This window comes from Brachyistius frenatus, unplaced genomic scaffold, assembly GCF_029030835.1.
Source record: "Brachyistius frenatus isolate BFR_SWC_R1_liver_20210118 unplaced genomic scaffold, ASM2903083v1 Contig_195, whole genome shotgun sequence".
Taxonomy (NCBI): Eukaryota; Metazoa; Chordata; class Actinopteri; family Embiotocidae; genus Brachyistius; species Brachyistius frenatus.
Window position 1 is genome coordinate 560,001 of NW_027210794.1, and position 20,989 is coordinate 580,989.

At 43.9% G+C, this 20,989-nt stretch overlaps 1 protein-coding gene across 7 annotated transcripts in view; it reads left to right on the plus strand.

The window, feature by feature from the left end:
• Positions 1-20,989, plus strand: part of mgat4c (mgat4 family member C) — a 112,678-nt gene that overhangs the window by 60,069 nt on the left and 31,620 nt on the right. For 2 of the 7 annotated variants that reach the window (XM_069718629.1, XM_069718630.1), the window contains exon 1: positions 5,424-5,926. The exons of the other annotated variants lie outside the window; for them this stretch is intronic. In XM_069718629.1, the coding sequence (XP_069574730.1) occupies positions 5,833-5,926 (94 nt within the window). In that variant the 5' untranslated portion in view covers positions 5,424-5,832. Of the gene's footprint in view, positions 1-5,423; positions 5,927-20,989 lie in introns of those variants that run through there. 7 annotated transcript variants of the gene reach the window in all.

Genomic DNA, 20,989 nt, shown 5'->3' on the forward strand with positions numbered 1-20,989 from the left:
TTAGGGAGTTCTCCTGTTGAGCACCTTGATGAGGTCCATCTATGTTGCTTGATCAAAGTCATGTGACCAGTGCCGCGTGTGATGTCACCATAGAGGTGACCAGAAAGAAGTGGCAGCAACAACATGTGCGTTTCCTCACCGACGTCTCGGAGCGTCACAGCAGAACTCGGTGTTGGCGGTCCGACCCAGGGGGTGGGTTCATGGTGAAGCTCACCTGGTGGTGCTGCTGACCTCACGCGCTTCCTTCAGTCTCGGCCGCTGAAGTTCTGCCTGCTTGAGACAAAAATACACCTGAAAACATCTCCATCATTCTTTTATGGCCGGAGGCTTTATGAAGCATTTTAAGGGTCTTGTTGCCAGTTTCCACATTTTGAGACTAAATTTGATGTTTTCCTGCTAAATGTTCACATACCATAATATACATTGCTATATGTTGATGAACAATAACACCTCCAAAGTGTAAATACCTTTCACGTATTGATGGATATATACGCTCTTGCAGGAACTGCATCCCAACGTGGCTAAACTGCTTCAGCTGTTGTTGTTGTAACCTGGAACCCTTGAAGTGCATCTCTCCACTCAATGAGTCCATTGACATTCTGAAACGTGAGGACTTGAAACAGCTTAAACCGACGATCGCCGTGATCCTCCACATTCTCATCTGGCGAGGCGGCGTGCCAACGTGGGCGCACATTAAACATTCATGCAAACAGCTGTTTCTCCTCCAGGACAGCGTGGCGCGGAGCGAGGCCGTGTGCTCGGGTTTCAAATCAGGGAGGCGGCGGGCGCTGCGTTTGAAAGGATATGGCATGTGGTGCAGGCGACTCCGGTGTGAGAAAGGAAATGAACACATGCTCACCTCAACAAAAGGCAGCTCGAAACACACTCCTGAAACCAGCAGCAGGAGTCAAAGAAGTGCTGCGGAAAAGCAACGAATTACCTTGAAGAGTTTTGTAAAAACGGACTGAAATGTGCCAAAACAGACCGATTAAAAACAACGCAGCTCTTTAAACACGCAGCCGTGATATGTGGACGGTGAAGCAGCACACTCAGAAGTCTTCACAGGACGTTTCACAACACGTGTTCCAGCCTCTGAATGAAGAGGAGTTTATAAGAGTTACTTCGACTTTTTGTTCTGTCTCATTTCCAGCATCTCTTTTGTGTATCTGAACATTTTCTCCTTTGCTCCAAAACATAGCTTTATTAAATATCTATATCAGGGCTGCAATAAAAGGTAATCACAATGCAGATAAAAACACAAGTGTCTCCACAAAAATGTAGTAAATGAACTTTCAGAGTGTAACATGGCAGCCTCGTCTCCTCCACTGAGACGGCCCACGACCTCCTCAGGAGCTCTGACCATCTGACTGGTCATGTGACAGACCGATTGACAATTTACAGCCCACAGACAGTGACTGGAACAGCAGCTCATGGCAAACAAACAATACGCTGAGCACAACCAACAACCTGCTGAGTCATCTTTCAGATTATACTCCATCACCGAGCCTGAGAACAGGCCGTGTCTCACTTCTCGCCCGTGTCTCGCCTCTCGCCCGTGTCTCGTCTCTCGGCCGTGTCTCGCCTCTCGCCCGTGTCTCGCCTCTCGGCCGTGTCTCGCCTCTCGCCCGTGTCTCACCTCTCCGTGTCTCGCCTCTCGGCCGTGTCTCGCCTCTCGCCCGTGTCTCACCTCTCGCCCGTGTCTCGTCTCTCGGCCGTGTCTCGCCTCTCGCCCGTGTCTCGCCTCTCGGCCGTGTCTCGCCTCTCCGTGTCTCGCCTCTCCGTGTCTCGCCTCTCGGCCGTGTCTCACCTCTCGCCCGTGTCTCACCTCTCCATGTCTCACCTTTCGGCCGTGTCTCACCTCTCGCCCGTGTCTCACCTCTCGGCCGTGTCTCACCTCTCCGTGTCTCACCTCTCGGCCGTGTCTCACCTCTCGGACGTGTCTCACCTCTCCGTGTCTCACCTCTCGGCCGTGTCTCACCTCTCGGCCGTGTCTCGCCTCTCGCCCGTGTCTCACCTCTCGGCCGTGTCTCACCTCTCCGTGTCTCACCTCTCGGACGTGTCTCGCCTCTCGGCCGTGTCTCACCTCTCGGACGTGTCTCACCTCTCCGTGTCTCACCTCTCGGACGTGTCTCGCCTCTCGGCCGTGTCTCGCCTCTCGCCCGTGTCTCACCTCTCCGTGTCTCGCCTCTCCGTGTCTCACCTCTCGGCCGTGTCTCACCTCTCGCCCGTGTATCACCTCTCGGACGTGTCTCGCCTCTCGGCCGTGTCTCGCCTCTCGCCCGTGTCTCACCTCTCGGACGTGTCTCACCTCTCCGTGTCTCACCTCTCGGACGTGTCTCACCTCTCGGCCGTGTCTCACCTCTCGGCCGTCTGCCGGCGTCTCGTTACATGAAGCGCAGTAATAAGCACATCAGCCCCTTTAGAAATAACAGCTGGTCGTGTGTTTGTCTGATGGTGAGCCTCCATCACTGCTCGTCACTGCTCTTCATCAGCATCTGTTAGCCTTCGCTTCCGCTCCCTGCTGGAGAGCACAGTTTTCAACCGGCACCCATCAGCTGGGGAAAAGTATCATAAAGCAAACATCCATGTAAGATTTCTAAATATCTAGTTTACACGCAACTGGACGAACGAGTCAGCTGATGACAGTTAGACGGTTATAGAAACACAGATATTCACTCTGGAAGGGAGACGAAACAGAACAGATCTTTTCTCATGCTGCAGAGTGAAATATTGTCAATGATCAATGAGCTGTTTCTTCATCAGACCTCAATAGATCTCTTCGCTTTTTGTGCATCTTGGGTTCATTTTTGCATGTTTCATCAGAATCCTTCATGTTTGCTAAGTTTTCCATCGTCTAGTTCATTTTGAACTGTACCTAAGGAATTCAACAGGCAGTGATTGGGCAGCTTTGTCTAACCCAGTGATTCTCAAACTGTGGGGCGTGCCCCTCTAGTGGGGCGCAGTGGTATTACAGGCGGGGCGCAGGGGGAAATGCAGAATTTTTTTATTTTAGGATCTTCATTGAGAGCTTCACATATTACAAAAGTACACGGACATAAAACTAAGTCATCAATAAATACGTGGAGAAATGCCTGTACTTTCGTGTAAATGTTTACGTTACGTCGTTAACAGGTTGCGCATGCGCGACGGCCAAGATCCTCACAGACTCACGTAGTTTAGTGTGCACGTCCGACTCTACCTGGAGGCTGAGGTTTACAGCTCAAACACCCAGTGAGTTCTGGCTCGGGGTGGAGAGGGACCATCCACTCATCGGACAGGGGGCTGTGGACATTCTGCTTCCCTTCACCACATCCTACCTCTGTGAGATCGACTTTCCTGCTGTTGCCTCTCAAAACAAAATACAGATCTAAGCTCAACATTGAGCGTGAGTGGCCGTATCAAGTCTGCAACCCGTTTTAAAAAGGTGTGTATTGGAAAGCAGGCTCATTGCAGCCACTAATACTGATGAAACTTGATGGCTCACACATACTGTATCTGCACTCATTTTGTTTTGTTTTGCACAGGTTGCACATTATTGTTGTTTTGAAAAGATATTGTAGCGTGTTGGGTTTGTTAACGTTTTTTTCCCAGAATGCCCAGAGTTCGTTCAAATGTTCGTATTCGGCACCATAAGTGACAGGAGTTGGGCGTTATTGTAATTCCCTCTGGTTTGTGCGATTAGTAAATGGCATGTTCTCTAGTCAAATAAACAGCTGATCCTGGAGGTGGAGGCGTATGAGACCAAGGATCTGTGCTAATATGGAGTTTATCTCTCCCTAATCTCTTCCTAATCATCCCTAATCATCCCTGGATCGGCACAATATGCAGAGTAAAACTCTTTATTGACAAATATTTGAACATGTTTTGTTTAGTTTTTCACAGGTTGTACTTTATTGTTATTATCTTGAAAATATATTCAGTGCAAAACAGGTTAATTGCAGCCACAATAAACTATTTTTTTTTGCCAAATATTAGTTATTTTTTACACAGATAGAACTTTATTTTTATTGTTCTAACATAGTGATTTTATTTGTTTTTGTCTGATGGAGCAATCTGGTTTACGTGACAGTGATTGCAATTTTCTTTATTCTATTATTTTAAGGAGGAGTCACAAAATGTTGTTATTTCAATAAAAATTCAACATGGACCATTTTGTTACAATTTTGTTGGGGCATGAACATTTTTCTTCCTCCAAAGTTTGAGAACCACTGGTCTAACCCAATCAGAACCATCAGTGATGTCATCGTTGGTTTGTGAACATTATGAATCCTCCAGTTCAGATTCTGTCCGTCACCATCTTTGCTAGTTCGGAGCGGTTTGGAGCAGGAAGTGACCATATTTGGACGAGCTGGGGGAGGAGCCAGCGGTGGATCTGACCGATCCGATTGGAAACCTGACAATACTACGTCCCGCCCACCGATAGCTGTAACCTGACTGCACCACAGGCCTGTCAATCAAACAGACACGCCCCCAAAAACAGGTCTTCTTGAATCTTCTTTTCTAATGAATGAGGGATTATTTTCAGATGGACCTCCAGAAAACTAATAAGAAGGAGTGACTTTAGCTAACAACACCGAGAGAACTGATGGACACATTTTATTCACTTTGGATTTGATGAGAGAAGTTGAATGGGAGTCTATGGAGCCGGAGGCTTTTTGGAGCCGACCTCTAGTGGCACTCAGTGGTATTGCAGCTGAAGACACTTCTGGATCAGAACCATTTTTTAGCTCCATCCACTTTTATATCCAGTCTGACTTAATCATCACAAACTGAAACTGCCTCCAAATCTAAACAGGATTAATTCTTTCAGTTGGATGAATATCCAAACTTAAAGCCTGTAATCGTGTTTGTTTGTTTTATTCCTTGTAACTCGTAGAGTTTCATGTCGTATTGTCTTCTGTCGTCTACTTTCTGCTGCCGAGGGCTTCTGTCTAGACATGTCCTCCACATTCAGCATCCACACAGAAAAACTCATCACAGCTGATAGAAACATACATTTTTCCATCAGTTGCTGCTGCATTACTTATCGAGTGTGAGAATCTGAACCAGACAAGCTTCTCACTTCTCTGAACCACCAGAGGACCTCTTGAGGTTATCTAAGGTCGAGAAATTACACAACTCACTAACAAGTTAGAAGAAGAACAAACGGGTACAACAATAAAAATGCAAATTTAACAGTATGCTGAAGTGTTAGCATATTAAAGGTGTATTTTTCTTGGAGGTACACATCCTCCTGGATGCTTGGTATGGCACTATCTTTGGCGCACACCCACTCATTATTTTTCTGAGCTGGAAACCCACTCAGCGTTGTATGTTTCTCTGGGTTCGGTGAGAGGAGACTCACTGCAGCGACCCCGCGGGAACGTCGACTCTCACCGATGCCCGTGGACTTACAGTACGCTGCCCCGGTGTCAGCAGAGAGGAGGGAGCAGCAGAGCGAGAGAGAAGACCACGAGCTTCATGTAGATCTGTCATCAGCTGGCTGCAGATCAAAAGAGCAGCATTGGCAGGCGGAGCACAGAATCCACCGGAGCCTCCTCTCCATGCCAAGCTTCTCCGAGGTAGACGAGCACAGAGGGGCCCGGCTCCAGGCGAGGAGAGAGTGGGGGGGCACAATGTCTCAAGGCAAGGATCTGGCTCTGTGAAAATGTCACCAGAATCCCAGAAACAAAAACAAGAAAAAAAACAGAAACGAGGAGAATGAAGGAAGTGCGGTGAACAGCGTACGCTCGTATGCTCGTACGCTCGTATGCTCGGGGAGATGTGGGATTTAGAGCAGCGTTCCCTCAGAGAGGTTGGGAGGAATAAAAACGTTGGCACACAGACAGAGAGATGCAGCCTTTCTGGATCGCACACCTCTGCAGCATCGCTCTACAACTGTTAAGTGGATTCAAGGACATTTCTAAATTGCAGCCTTCAGAGATTTGTAAGTGCTTTCTTTCTTTCCACTTTTGATACTTGCATAAATGGGTGAACAAGTTCTGTCACTGAACACTTGTGTGCAACCAGAACGACATAGCTAGACCAGCGCAATTGTGTTTTCTGTCGACTTGAATATCAAATATTTAATATTAAATACATTTGCCATCACTCAGATTTCTGCACACGTCTCCTGCACCTTGTGCACTCTTCCTGTTATATAACACCCATCTGATTTATCAGGAGGCTTCAGCTTTGTTGTAGAAAGAGACCGTTTTGTTATTCCGTGACTTCCTAGATAGTCTCCATGTAAACCCTTTTTCATCCCTCTTTCCTTGTTGCTTGTGTTGTTGATAGTGTGCTCATAGTGATCCTCACAGCAGAAAACCACTTAAAGGTGGATTTCAATCTTTTAATTACGACCACAGAGGCTTCAGCGCGTCAACCAGGAGTGGTGTCGGTAGCGCGTTAGCTTTGTTGAACGTTAACAGCTGCCTGCTCACTGACAGACCTGAGCTCTTTCCAACACGGAGGCTGATCCTCGTGGTCCTAAAGAGGAGCTCTGAAAGGCTCCAAAGTCAAAAGCGGGGAAGTCAGATTGTGCCTCTTCCTTTGGAGCCGGTCACTACGTGACCAGCTATCTTTGAAGCTTGGTGAAGAGTTGACGGGAGAAGTTACGGGTTCTTCACCTGCCACATGTTCAAAGTGAAACTAGGAAAGGTGGAGTGGAAGGCCCCTCCCCCTTTCTTCCTGCTGAGGCTCAAGTGGCCTCTTCCTGTCGTGGAGGCTGGTTAAGGTGTCACCTGTGTAGGTCTCTACCTGAGCTACAAATACCAGCCATGTCATTCACATCTGCTTTGGCTTGGTCGACTCTTTGCTTCCATTTTTATCGTTATCTTTGTTCATTCTAGATAAACAAGCATCCTGTCTGGTCTCCCGTCCTCTTGCGAGTGGAGCCTCTTCTTGACCACCGTAAACCGTTTTTGGTGCGTCGAAACTCAAGCTTGGCCTCCCCTGCTGGTACTACATCACCGCCATCAGACTCAGCCAACGCTGGCCGCCGATCGGTCCGTCCTTCAGAGTAGCCGAGCAAAGCTCAACGTGAACAAGGTTTCCACAGCGAAGACTGAGGGTTGTGGAACCAACTAGAGAACAACTCTGAAATCAGACGTGTCCAAGTATAGATGGAGAAAGCTTCATGGCCTCCGTCGGCCAGCAGCAGGCCCATTTCCTCCACAGCCTCTGGCTCCATGTCGTTGGAGAGAGGTTTTAATTGTTGTTTGTGCCAGTGCTGGGGATGATTGCAGAGAGAGAGCCTGGAGGGGGCTGATTGAGAAGAATGGTTGGCCTGATGTGAAGTGATGTGAGGATATTTAGAGGGCTGGTAATGGAGGCTGGGTCCTTCCATCTTATTCTGGAGTGCGTTTTACTTCAGCCTTTCCTTGGAAGAGTTAATATAGAAAAGGGAGTCGTTTCATGTGATGCTGCTTTATAGCTCTTTTACACTAAATTTCACAGGTGCATATTCTACTTTTTACTGCATCATATTTAGTAAACACTTTTGGGTGCTTTTCAGATTGAAGTTTTACATTTTATCAGTGCATTTTTATAAAGTGCCAAAAGTATATGAAGCAGTTCAAATTGGTTCCAACGCAGCCAACTATAACACTTAAGTACCACTTACAAAACAATAAAATAATATAATGAAGTTCCATCATGACAAAACTCATTCTAATCTCTCATTCTGGATCATGACTGCTTTTACTGTTGATGCTTGTAATTTTGTTTTGAATATTGCTTCAATAATTTTATGAATGCACAACTTTTACTTGTAATTCTATAGTGTGGAACTATTACTTTCCCTCCAAGTAACAATATAAATACTTTGTGTAACACTGATTTTTACTTTTTTTTAAATGTCTTATCACATCAAACAAGCAGTTATTGTTTGTTTTGGAACATACAACATATTATGGATCTGTTAGTTATTCCTCGGTGAACCTTTTTAGTGTCATTTTTCCGCGTCATGTTCAGTCGCATCATAACAGGAAGTTGACCTGTTGTAAATTTAAATGTGTTGTATAAAGTTGTGATCATTTTCACACGTCCCTCTGGTCAGTCAGATGAAGCATGTTTATGCTGTGTCGTCATTACTTTTATTAATAATGACATTATAATTGTAACTTTAATATTTAAAGGTTAAATTTCCCTTTGTGTTCAACGCCAACATTTTAACTTTATAATAAAACAAAAAGGTAAATATTGATGTGAATACCATGATAATTAATAACACTTTCATTATTACTGAATTAGATTTGAATCCTCGATCATCAAATCTTTTAAAGTTGCCTTTGAAATTCAGTGTGTTGTAATATAGAAAATGAACAGTTTGATAACAGTTAATTTTCTTCACTGTTACTAAACTGTATTAAACTATTTCTTAACTTAATAGTTTATATCACATGAGTACAAAGTACCTCAACAACAGGACATTTTTGCCACACACTATAAAACCAAATCATTAAGATGTACTTTTATTGCACTTGTAATTTCTTTCTCCAGCGCTGCATAGCCACGGATATAATTTTAGTTATGAGAAATGCCAAATAGATGTTTCATAAACATGCTGTGTAGACAGTACAGTACCGTGTCACTATAAACCTGAGGACGTGGCCTTCCTGTGCTCAGTGGGCACCTCGGCCACGAATAGTACAAAGACATTAAAATTGTACGCTCAGTTTGTAACAGTGTGTGAGAATATTTCTTTATTTTCTGACTTTTTCTTTGAATGAATGAACAGACTCGAGTGGTTTTATCACATCAACTGTTAGCGAATGAATGAGACGAGCTATGATGAGTGTCTAATGGTCAAATTTAAATCATTTGTTTCTTTTTGTGTTGATTTGTAATTTTCTTGTATTATTCTGTGCAATATTCATGAACCCATTAAGGGAAAAAAATAAGCCACGATGAGAGTTATGCTGACACCACAGATGTGCAGGGTGAGGACATTTGTTTGAAATGATAGTGTCAGGCAGCAGATAGTAGGAGGGAGAGTGTGGTCTGACAGGCAGGTGAAGGAGTCCTCGTTCTGTATGTTTATCTCTGCAGCCGGAGCTGAAACCACTGACCCTGTCAGTCGTGCTGCTGTGTGTTAGCGTTACAACAAAAGGAGTCCAGCCAGGGAAGACGCACAACATCCCTCGTCTTACGTATTTCCCTTTGTGTGTGTGTGTGTGTGTGTGTGTGTGTGTGTGTGTGTGTGTGTGTGTGTGTGTGTGTGTGTGTGTGTGTGTGTGTGTGTGTGTGTGTGTGTGTGTGTTCTTGCGTTTACCTGCACTCAATGTCAAAACTATTTCCAAAGCACTGATTCAGCTGGTTGTGTATATGTGGCGTGGTGCTGCCTGTGCTAACCTTTAGAGATTATGGTGACATTAAAAGCTGCACACGGTGAGTGGGGGGATCCGAGCACTCGGCGCCTCATCTGATGCAAATGTCCTCTCTCACCTCTATCAGCAAAAGTAATTACGGCAAACCGCTGTGACATCTCAGGCTGCGCAGGAGAGGGGAAGAGTACCTGGTATAGGTCAGAGAAATACACGATCTCTCCGGGTAAGGAGGAGACAATTATCTTTTCGTACAGAGAGGCAGCATTGAGGGAGGAGCCCTCTACCCCCCCCTCCACACCACCCCTCCTCACACTGAAGTATCTTTTGTGCCAGCAGCCTTGAGGGACTCTGTCAAGAAAAACTGACACCGCTGTTAACACGCTCGGGGCTAAAGAGATGTATGCGTGTTGTTGCACCGTCTCCCTCGGCGACTGGGCTTCATTAATGTCAGCAAATGTGTTCGCTCTCCATTTTATAATGCTTTCTTTCCACTCACTACGCAAATATGAAATGAGGAGCAGCATGTTGGCAGCGGCCCTGCAGCAGCATCCTGAGCACAACAGAAACGTAATACTAACAATAATTACAAGGAAGCTTGTTAGGTTTATTTTCTACTGTTATATTTTCACATCAGTTTATATGTGATAAAAATTCAGTCCCTCCAGGACATCTCCATCTTGCGATTGCAATAATTAACGCAAATTCAAATAATCTCTTGCTTGCAATTTTTTTAAATTCCCGTTGTTTTGCCTCAAAAAATGCCGTCAACAGAATCTGTGCTGAAAATATTCACGACATCAAGTAAATCTTTATTTATGAACAAAAATAAATTATGATTTACAATCAGAAAGGCTCTGCTCCTGTTTTCATTAGCAAATAAAACATCAAATATTTCTAATGAAATGTTTGTGATCAGAGGAAGTGATTCCATATTACTGGATGTTAAATGAGTTTTCTCCACACGTCCAGTTGTCAGAGACGTCTCTTTGTTTGTTTCATCCAGCAGGTCTATGTGTTGAATGAACATGAATTAAACAGCATCTAAAGCTCTTATTTTGAAAGGCTGATGTAGTCCTTGTTTTTTTTGCAGATATTTCTAAGATGTGCAGCATGATTATTACCAAAGGAAGTGATGACATTTATTCCACTATCAGGTAGTGCTTGAAAAAAAAGACCAATTTTTCTTTCTCGACTTGCAGTTTTTATTAATTCCCGCAATTTTACGCAATAAACTCACTTGAATATCTGCAAATTACATCACAATTTGTGAGAAATTCCACCACAAAATCTAACATGTTTTATCACAACAATCAAAAAAAATCTCCTGGAGGGACTAAAAATTGTGCTTTTCAATCGAAAGTTTTCTGACGAAGCATTCGCACCTCCCAAATAGAATCTGATGCCTGATTGACCAACAGGTGTCAGAAAATACACAAACCTTACCTCGTATTACTGTAAGTGCTCATGGATCGGGCTTTTTGGAAATCTCCTTGAATGTTTAAGCTGTGTGACCGAGATAAAATCCACCTTTTTCATGCTGGAAGGATCCGTAATCCTCCGGAAAGGCTGTTCCCTCTTTGTTCTCCTCCGGTTGTTGTTGTAGTTAGTGTGTTTGGGTTTGACTGCTTCCCCGAGCTGATCGGTTCTGCAGCCCCACAGCTGACCCTGCTGTTCAGAGTCAGTGGGCTGCGGTGACCTCTGACCCCCCCGGCAGTTACCGCTGGCTTTGCTGAACAAGTCAATTGGGCTTTGTGCCCGAAAGAGTCAACCTGCGCAGGTGTCACCTGCTCCTGTAGTGAGAGCCCTGCACCTCAGGGCGCGCCCCGCCACATTATCCAACGCACCCCTGAGACAAGAGGCCACGGCACCTCCTCAGGCTGTGCCTCGCTCGCACACCTTCATTCAGGTGAATGGAAATGCATGTGAAATAAGCCGTTTTTCAACAGCATGATGAGATTGCGGTGAATTATTTCAAGCTTCCTGTATTAGCGATGGATCACAGCGTTAATAAAGTTAAAATAACGCACTGAGCAAATGCTGGAAATACAGTGGGTACGGAAAGTATTCAGACCCCTTTAAATGTTTCACTCTTTGTTTCATTGCAGCCATTTGCTCAAATCAAAAAAGTTCATTTTATTTCTCATTAATGTACACTCAGCACCCCATCTTGACAGAAAAAAACAGAAATGTAGAAATTTGTGCAAATTTATTAAAAAAGAAAAACTGAAATATCACATGGTCATAAGTATTCAGACCCTTTGCTCAGTATTGAGTAGAAGCACCCTTTTGAGCTCGTACAGCCATCAGTCTTCTTGGGAATGATGCAACAAGCTTCTCACACCTGGATTTGGGGATCCTCTGCCATTCTTCCTTGCAGATCCTCTCCAGTTCCGTCAGGTTGGATGGTGAACGTTGGTGGACAGCCATTTTCAGGTCTCTCCAGAGATGCTCAATTGGGTTTAGGTCAGGGCTCTGGCTGGGCCAGTCAAGAATGGTCACAGAGTTGTTCCGAAGCCACTCCTTTGTTATTTTAGCTGTGTGCTTAGGGTCATTGTCTTGTTGGAAGGTGAACCTTCGGCCCAGTCTGAGGTCCAGAGCACTCTGGAAGAGGTTTTCTTCCAGGATATCTCTGTACTTGGCCGCATTCATCTTTCCTTCAATTGCAACCGGTCGTCCTGTCCCTGCAGCTGAAAAACACCCCCATAGCATGATGCTGCCACCACCATGTTTCACTGTTGGGATTGTATTGGGCAGGTGATGAGCAGTGCCTGGTTTTCTCCACACATACCGCTTAGAATTAACGCCAACAAGTTCAATCTTGGTCTCATCAGACCAGAGAATCTTATTTCTCATAGTCTGGGAGTCCTTCATGTGTTTTTTGGCAAACTCTATGCGGGCTTTCATATGTCTTGCACTGAGGAGAGGCTTCCGTCGGGCCACTCTGCCATAAAGCCCCGACTGGTGGAGGGCTGCAGTGATAGTTGACTTTGTGGAACTTTCTCCCATCTCCCTACTGCATCTCTGGAGCTCAGCCACAGTGATCTTTGGGTTCTTCTTTACCTCTCTCACCAAGGCTCTTCTCCCACGATTGCTCAGTTTGGCTGGACGGCCAGGTCTAGGAAGAGTTCTGGTCGTCCCGAACTTCTTCCATTTAAGGATTATGGAGGCCACTGTGCTCTTAGGAACCTTGAGTGCTGCAGAAATGATTTTGTAACCTTGGCCAGATCTGTGCCTTGCCACAACTCTGTCTCTGAGCTCCTTGGACAGTTCCTTCAACCTCATGATTCTCATTTGCTCTGACATGCACTGTGAGCTGTAAGGTCTTATATAGACAGGTGTGTGCCTTTCCTAATCAAGTCCAATCAGTTTAATTAAACACAGCTGGACTCCAATGAAGGAGTAGAACCATCTCAAGGAGGATCAGAAGAAATGGACGGCATGTGAGTTAAATATGAGTGTCACAGCAAAGGGTCTGAATACTTATGACCATGTGATATTTCAGTTTTTCTTTTTTAATAAATTTGCACAAATTTCTACATTTCTGTTTTTTTCTGTCAAGATGGGGTGCTGAGTGTACATTAATGAGAAATAAAATGAACTTTTTTGATTTTAGCAAATGGCTGCAATGAAACAGAGAGTGAAACATTTAAAGGGGTCTGAATACTTTCCGTACCCACTGTAAGTAAAGTATAATGTCTTGTTTTGCCATAAACACCTCCAGGGCTGTAATAGTGCACCTGGCTGCTGGTGGTGTGTCAGCATGCTGAGGTTGAACCAGAGAGCAGTGAAACACCACTTTCCAACCAAGTATTAAGTATTTGTTTGAATATAATTTCAGACTCTTATTATTCTATAAAAAAAAAGGTTTGCTGGGATCCTACTTTGTGTAAATTGGTAGTTTCCAATGCTGACAGTGAAAGGATGCTCCAACGGAAAGCTTTAACGTTAGTGAGGAAGTATTGTGAGTTATGTTGCTGGTGACTGCTGCCATGAGCAAAGTGTTCATCAGATTTGGTGTCAAACTTCTGCAACAAAGACCTTTGAAATGCTTCAGAGAGCCAACGATGTTAATAGCTGGGCGAGATGTTTTAAAAGGCTTAAACGATTAAAGAGGGGCAGAACATTACTGTCCAAGACTGAAGACGGTGCTTCAGGTGGGTTTTCTGTCTCCGTGAATTTGTCCCCAACAGTCAGACTGTCAACACCGAGTTCTGCTGTGATGTTCGGAGGGGAAACATTTAGGTTCCCCAACATGACAACGCACCCCATTCACTGTGTGTTGAAAACGACAACGGTTTCTCCGCTCATACACCCCTGATTGGACTCCCTGCGACTTCTTTGGGTTCCTCAAAAATGTGACCGCTCCAAGTTTCGGCTCCAAAAACATGAGAAACATGCTGAGACCTGTAAGACGTAACTTGGAACACTTCACTTCACTGCACTGTGTTGAACACAAGCAGCAACCAGCAGTGATGTCATCATCCATCAGTGATGTCATCAACCATCAGTGATGTCATCGTTGGTTTGTGAACGTTATGAATCCTCCAGTTCAGATTCTGTCCGTCACCATCTTGCTAGTTCGGAGCGGTTTGGAGCAGGAAGTGACCATATTTGGACGAGCTGGGGGAGGAGCCAGCGGTGGATCTGACCGATCTGATCGGAAACCTGACGATACTACGTCCCGCCCACCGATAGCTGTAACCTGACTGCACCACAGGCCTGTCAATCAAACAGACACGCCCCCAAAAACAGGTCTTCTTGAATCTTCTTTTCTAATGAATGAGGGATTATTTTCAGATGGACCTCCAGAAAACTAATAAGAAGGAGTGACTTTAGCTAACAACACCGAGAGAACTGATGGACACATTTTATTCACTTTGGATTTGATGAGAGAAGTTGAATGGGAGTCTATGGAGCCGGAGGCTTTTTGGAGCTGACCTCTAGTGGCACTCGTTGGTATTGCAGCTGAAGACACTTCTGCATCGATTTTACAAGAGTAATTTACAGCCACCTTTTAAAAAAGATTTCATTAGACCACTGCAAACACTTTCTTGACTTATGCTGTGAAAATGCTAATGAAGAAAGAAATACTTTAAGTTTAAAAAATGACATAAATGCATGCTGCCTGCTTTTACAGAATGTTTTGGTGAAGGTGGCTATGGAAAGGGAAACAGTGAAATCCTGCGTGTATATTGTTGTTCAGGTGTCAGATTGTGAAGTGAACAGAAATGTTGTTACTCATGTTCAGATTGTCAGTTTTAGAACAAAAACAAGCTGTCTAACTTGTGTGGGTAGGTAGAGTCTGAGCAATCAGTTACTGCACAAGTATCACATTCATTATGTGAAAATATGGCCGCCACCAACGAGCCTCTTGAATTGTAATGAAGACCCCTTGATAACCATGAATTCACCAATTAAGGTTCTCATATAACATTCAAATTATGTGCATTTTAACGACTAGTTTTGCCACAGAAACACTTGCATTCTCCCGCTCGTTTTCAGGAGCTTTCCTGCTCGCAATCGTAGGAGTAATTAAGATAATTAAAGCTTTTGATGTCCCGCATATAATGCGATGGGTTGTAATATAGAGAAAATGCAGAAAGAAGTTGTAATGAATTGTAAGGCTTTGTCCTCTTCTGTTTCCTCTCGTTAAAACGGCTCTCGTTGTCTGAGATTTCATTGGCTTGGTAGATGGGAAGACATTTTCCAGAATTAATTGTTTTGTGTCCTTCACATGGAAACTCTGCAGTTGAAGAAGAAACTCTTTTAATCTTTCAGGTTTTTTTCCGCTGAACACTCTTCCAGCGTGGCCTTCTTGATATACGGTCATATTAAACACATTTATTGCTCAGAACAGTCTGACCCCATTGACAGTAGAAAAAGCTCAGTCAAAAAAACAACAAATAGCAAACTGTGCACACTTTTTACTCTGAATATCTGTCCCTGAAATGTCCTTATTTCAATTTCGACAAAAGACTTTAAAAAAAAAGACAGCTATTTTAAAGCAGGAAGTAATATTTTCTCCAGATCAACCGAACGCATGTGCTTGCATTATGTATGATGTATGTGTGAGGGGAAAAAAAAAAAGATAAAGAGAGAGAGGGAGAGACAGAAAGGAGGTGGGAGAGCTCCCTGGCTGAGCTTTTATCATCCTTAAATGTACCAAAATGAGTCTTGGGGAAAAGGAAGCCGTGTGGCTTTTGAAGAATTAATAAGCCCGTCTCATTTGAATGTGTCGAGCGTCTCGGACAGCCTGTGGAAGCCCCACTTCCACACTTCCCTGACAGCGCCTTTGATGATCACTGATAACGCACAGCGACTCCCAGGGAGCGAGGCATCTAACAATGGGGGGAGAGTCAGCGGAGGCTGGCTGCACTGATCCTGCCTGAGCTTTATTATCTGGCCTCTCTCCAGCAGAGCGCTGCATTCGGTATTCCTGAGACAAAGCATTCGGGACGGACGTGTGCCCGATGTTCGGGTCCAAGTCGAGGAAATCTTGTCCTTTGACAAAGGTCACTGCCTTACTCACCTGCTGGGTGTAAACATTTGAGAATGTGCTGAAGCCTTTTTGCATAGTAACCATTACAATTAGCGTTTTAAGTGATCTTTTCCAGCATTATTTTTATTGTTTTCATACCGTATTAATAATAATGTTGCCCTGAAGCTCTTTGACAAACAACAAAAAAATGTCAAGGATGTGGCATTCATTATAAAACGACAACATGCCTTCGCCGTCATGTAATATATTATCTATTTAAATGGTATTTAGCTGAGTCTTTCTGCTATCTGTTCGGATCTGAATCATAGTTCACATCCATTTGGACTTCTCCAAATGTGTCGTGTCTCTTTAGTGTCACATTACTGTAGCCGGTGGAACTGATTAGTACTATTGTGATAAAAGTTACCATCCAGAAAATGTGATAAAACCCGGTGAGTCAGAGGCCCAGAAACAAAATAATGAGGCAGAGTTCGACACAAGCAGGTCGGTAACTGTGGGCCCCTGCCAGGCAATTTTCTACTCGGCTACTCATAACCTACAGAAAATGACAAAAAAGCACTGGCTGCCTTTGTTGAGGACAATTTTGTGATTATGGGATGAAAAACTACATCCTGCCATTTGATAGAAGGCACATTTTCTCCTTTTAGGGCTGCTTTGGCTCATTTTGCACCACTGTTGCTCCTAAAAGTGTCCCGCAGCCTTTCATCCTACATACAATATATGACATACTAATTGCTGAGTGCTGTGTTTGCAGCAGTTTGGTCGCCTGAGGTCAAAATGCAGCATTATTATGTCTTTGATGCAACCAGGGTCTCAGTAATGTTGGTCCATCCCCAGTGTGTTTATCTGTATTAACTGAACATTTTAAGTGAATGTTTTATAAAAGATTTTACTCGGCTGAAACAAGTATCCGTTGCGGATAATCTACTTTAGTACGAGTATCATCCGAGTAAATATGTCAATATCCGTGTTGACGAAGGTTTCTAACAGACACTCGCTGTGTGCACACATCGAGGCAGCTACACACACACAGCTCCGCCTCCTCATTTAAACGGTCGCTCTGTCAGTGTCCACAGGAATCAACAACAACTCGCAACTCTTCTGGTTCATTTCTGTCATCGGCTCGTTTCAATCAGGTTTGTATTAAATATCTTCAGCCGAGTTACTCGGAGAACTTTGTTCTGACCGGACGAGTCGCAGGATACTGACTCTGTTTCAGTTCAACAATAACAACAAATATAGCTCCTACTTTTAAAAAAAACAACTTGTTCTTTGATCAAAAACACTCCTCTGAAGCTCAATTCTGGGGCCTTTCTGTAAATAGTTTCCTAATAAATAGTAAATTTAGCAATTTCTGATCAACTACCAATCCATTTCGCATGTAGTTAAAATATTGATGCAACGAGAGGGTAAACGTCATCATTTCTGGAGGCTCCTCCGCATATATTTCACCTGAAACATACTTGTTACATCAAAACCAAAAATTTGACAAGGTGCCCTGGGGAACGCTGGCCTGTGATCCTGTTTTAATATGACGCCTCGGGCAGTTTATCTGCTGCAATAACACGCTCTCACACCAGTAACCTGACAACAGATGCGGAGGCCGAGAAAAAGTGCAATGCACCGGCAGAACGCTGTGAAGCATCGACGGGAGGATGGCCGCCGCTGTTCAGTACAACAGCCGCGAGGGAGCGCAAACTCTGTCATTGTCTAAAAGTAAAGGAATGTTTCTGTCCAACCAAATACTTTTTTGCTAAAGCTGGAGATCAATGATTTGTGTTGAAAAGATTGTCACTCTGGTTAATATAATCAGCAGCTAACCTGCCCTCCATAACCAGCAAGTTGTTATCAAGGTAACCAAAGCAACAGCTAAAAGAGCAGATGATGGGATACAACAAGGAAGCCTAAGTGAAAGATTGCCCTGAGCAGGATATCGACACGGAGAAATAAATTAGAATTGATTTGCAGAGAAAAGGGGGATGCCTAATCCAGCCGTGTCGGAGGAAATCTCTGTGGTAGAACTCCTCTCATTACTCTCACAGACAGGCCTGCAATCTAGAGCAGCTTGGAAGCCAGACAGGCATCAGGCTGTATTAAGATTCAACCCCTCTGTGATGTTGGCCGACCGCGAGCCGAACGGGAGTCTTGTAAACAGGCAGCTCATCAGAGGACATCTGGGTATCGAGTTTAAAACTGTGAGAAAAAGGATCTATCCAATCAACACAAATTGAAAAGTCATGTGACTGACAGGAGAGACATATTTTATTTGTTGTTCTCTATTTTGCCTGAATGTTATTTTCTTAAGTCGGAGTGTTTTCCTGCTCGGTGTGGATGTTGTGTGGAGTCACGGGCCCAGACACTCAGTGGAAACTTGTTTTTTGAATCCCCCGTCCCCTCCGGTGTTAATTGGACAGCAGGTCCACAACAGCAAACAGAACTCCCTCCACAGGAGCTTCAGTGCACGACTGCAGGGAGGCGGTGAAATGTAAACCGAAGTGACACTGACTGACTGGGCCGAGGGAAAGGGAAAATGAGCTTTTCCCGGGGAAAAGGGGAACCTTTGAATAGGCAGATTGACAGGTTGAGCAGTCGGAGGAGATGGAAAGCACTTGTTGCTGCTCGGACGCGTCCAGAGGTCAGACGGCGGAGGAGCTGGCAGCGGCTTTCCGAGTGACATTCTTGTCAAACGTTTGGCAGCAGGATCTCTCACAACAAACACGGCGGGAAGTTGACGGTTAATCTAATTTCACCGGCCCCAATCATGTGCACGGCCTTGGGGGTTGGGGGGTTGTTTTCCCTCAGTAACATGTAGACAGAAGTCTGGGCCTAACAAACTTTAGACTAATACAAAGAGGTATATATTGGAAAAAATTCCCCTGTTATCACTCGTATGTCAGACTGAGGAAATACGTCTATCTTTGAAACACCATAGCACAGAGAACAAAGGAACATCATTATATACGTCAGATTAAAGAGTCACCATCGGGGGTCACGGTCGAATTTCTTTTTTTCTTTTTTTTAAAGTAACATCATCAATATTAGTAATTGACATTTAATAAAAAAAAACTCTGAAATTACTTAAAATAAAATAATTATCAGTGAACTCTAAAGAGCTTCACAGCCGCTTTCAGCTCACTGTGGGGTTCATTTACTGAACAGTTGACGCTCTTCACCCAGCTGGAACTCAGCAACACAAAAGAAAACTGTGGTCAGTGCTTGAAGTGAAAAACTGAATTTCTACATTCAATAAAAAATACTAGAAAATGTCAGCTGAGTAAAGAAAAACAAACCGGCAGAAACAGAGTCAGTAACCTGCGACTCGTCCGGTAAAAGAAAAGTTCCCCGAGTAACTCGGCTGAAGATATTTTATACAAACCTGATTGAAACGAGCCGATGACAGAAATGAACCAGAAGAGTCGCGAGTTGTTGATTCCTGTGGACGCTGACAGAGCGACTGTTTAAACGAGGAGGCGGAGCTCTGTGTGCACAGCGAGTGTCTGTTAGAAACCTTCGTCAACAGGGATATTGACACATTTACTCGGATGATACTCGTACTTGTCAAAAGTATATAATCTGTACCGGATACTCGTCTCATCTCTAATCTGTTTGCTTGTTTTAGAGTTCTGCTGCCTTTCATGAACTGTTATTTAAGATTTGTACTTGACATTATGGAGGTGGTTGAGTTAGTCAGCATATTTCTGTTCTGTTTGGAATATATTAGCAAATTATTATCAGTTGTTGTAATTGGGTCACATGTGCCCTTTGAGGCAGGGCAGAGGAAGAACATCAACACAGTAATTATGTTTTAGTTGAGTCGATGGCCGGCTCCTCCAGCACAGCTGCCAGGGGATGTTTGATAAACAGCAACGAGATGTCTGCTCCGGCTTCATTTGATACCGCTCTGCTCACTCACTTTGAAATGAACAGATAGTGGGAACGACTGGCATCCTCATAATTTATAAAGCCTCCATTATGTTGTATTCTTCACAGGGTTTACCTCAGAGTTGTCCGTTGGCTCTGCACCAGGTCATTGAAAACATATTTCTCAAATGGCAAACACTCATAAATATGTAACTTGTCTTTTTTTTTTTCTTTTTTTTTTATCTTTTGGTTTTCAGAGTTCAATGTTAAACACCTAATTCTTAATCTAACAAAAACAAACAGTGATAATGGAGCTGAGAAGAAGAATATTTTTCACTCCCAGAGTGAATTACTGACCATGAATCAAGGACACTAAGAGGAGAACATCTTCATCAAACCTGCTGTTAGATTCAGCACGTTTGTTTTATTTGGAGGTATACAGCTCTAATGGATGTGTATTAAATGACTTTCGATTTAAAAAATGATTGCTGGGAGCTTATTTTCCATATACCGTAAAACCCATCGTCTTGAGAAATATAAGAATTAATATGCATAACTGATGTACTCACAAAATCCCAGATTGGCATTTTAATGTTCCCATTATCTGCTGAGGGAGAGGCAGCTCCCATGTGCCACTGATCCTGCTGACTGGTGTATATCTATCAGCGCTAAGACTAGAAGAAAAGCTGGAGGGATGGAAAACAAATCATGGAAAGAGCTTAATTAGTAAATGAAAGATAGTTAGTGCTTTGAGAGTTTTCAGTTTAAGAAACTCAAATTATTATTTAGAGAATCCGCCGCTGATACAGCCGGTGTCAAATCTGAGCACACTCTCTGCAACAGTTCGCAACTTTAATAGTCGTCTGGGATCCAAACAGTGTTTCCATTCATTCCCAGTCAAATGAGCTATTACAAAAGCATGGGCTACAACCGAGGCATTTAACAGCACAATTAAATTCCAATGGCCTAGTATCTATTGAGCAATTAACCTTTGGTAAACCAATTATTATTTAGTATGTGATGACAAAAGTTGGGTCCTAGAGGAGCCATGTCCTGTTTTAATAGACGGTCTTATGCCCTATAAAAGATGGAAATGTGGAGCCGTTTTAGTACCCTATTAGCTTAGCTGTGCTGAAACACCGCCAGCTCACTTCAGCTGTAAGTATTGATTAATTGGCACCGAACCGTCTCCCTGTCTGGGTGAGAAGAGGACGGGAAGAAAAAAAAATGGATGAAAATGGATTCAGCCAAACGAGGAAGAGTCGGAGTGTCCGGTCCGGTGAGAGCGTCGAACAGGATGCGGGCCGATGTCCTCCGGTGG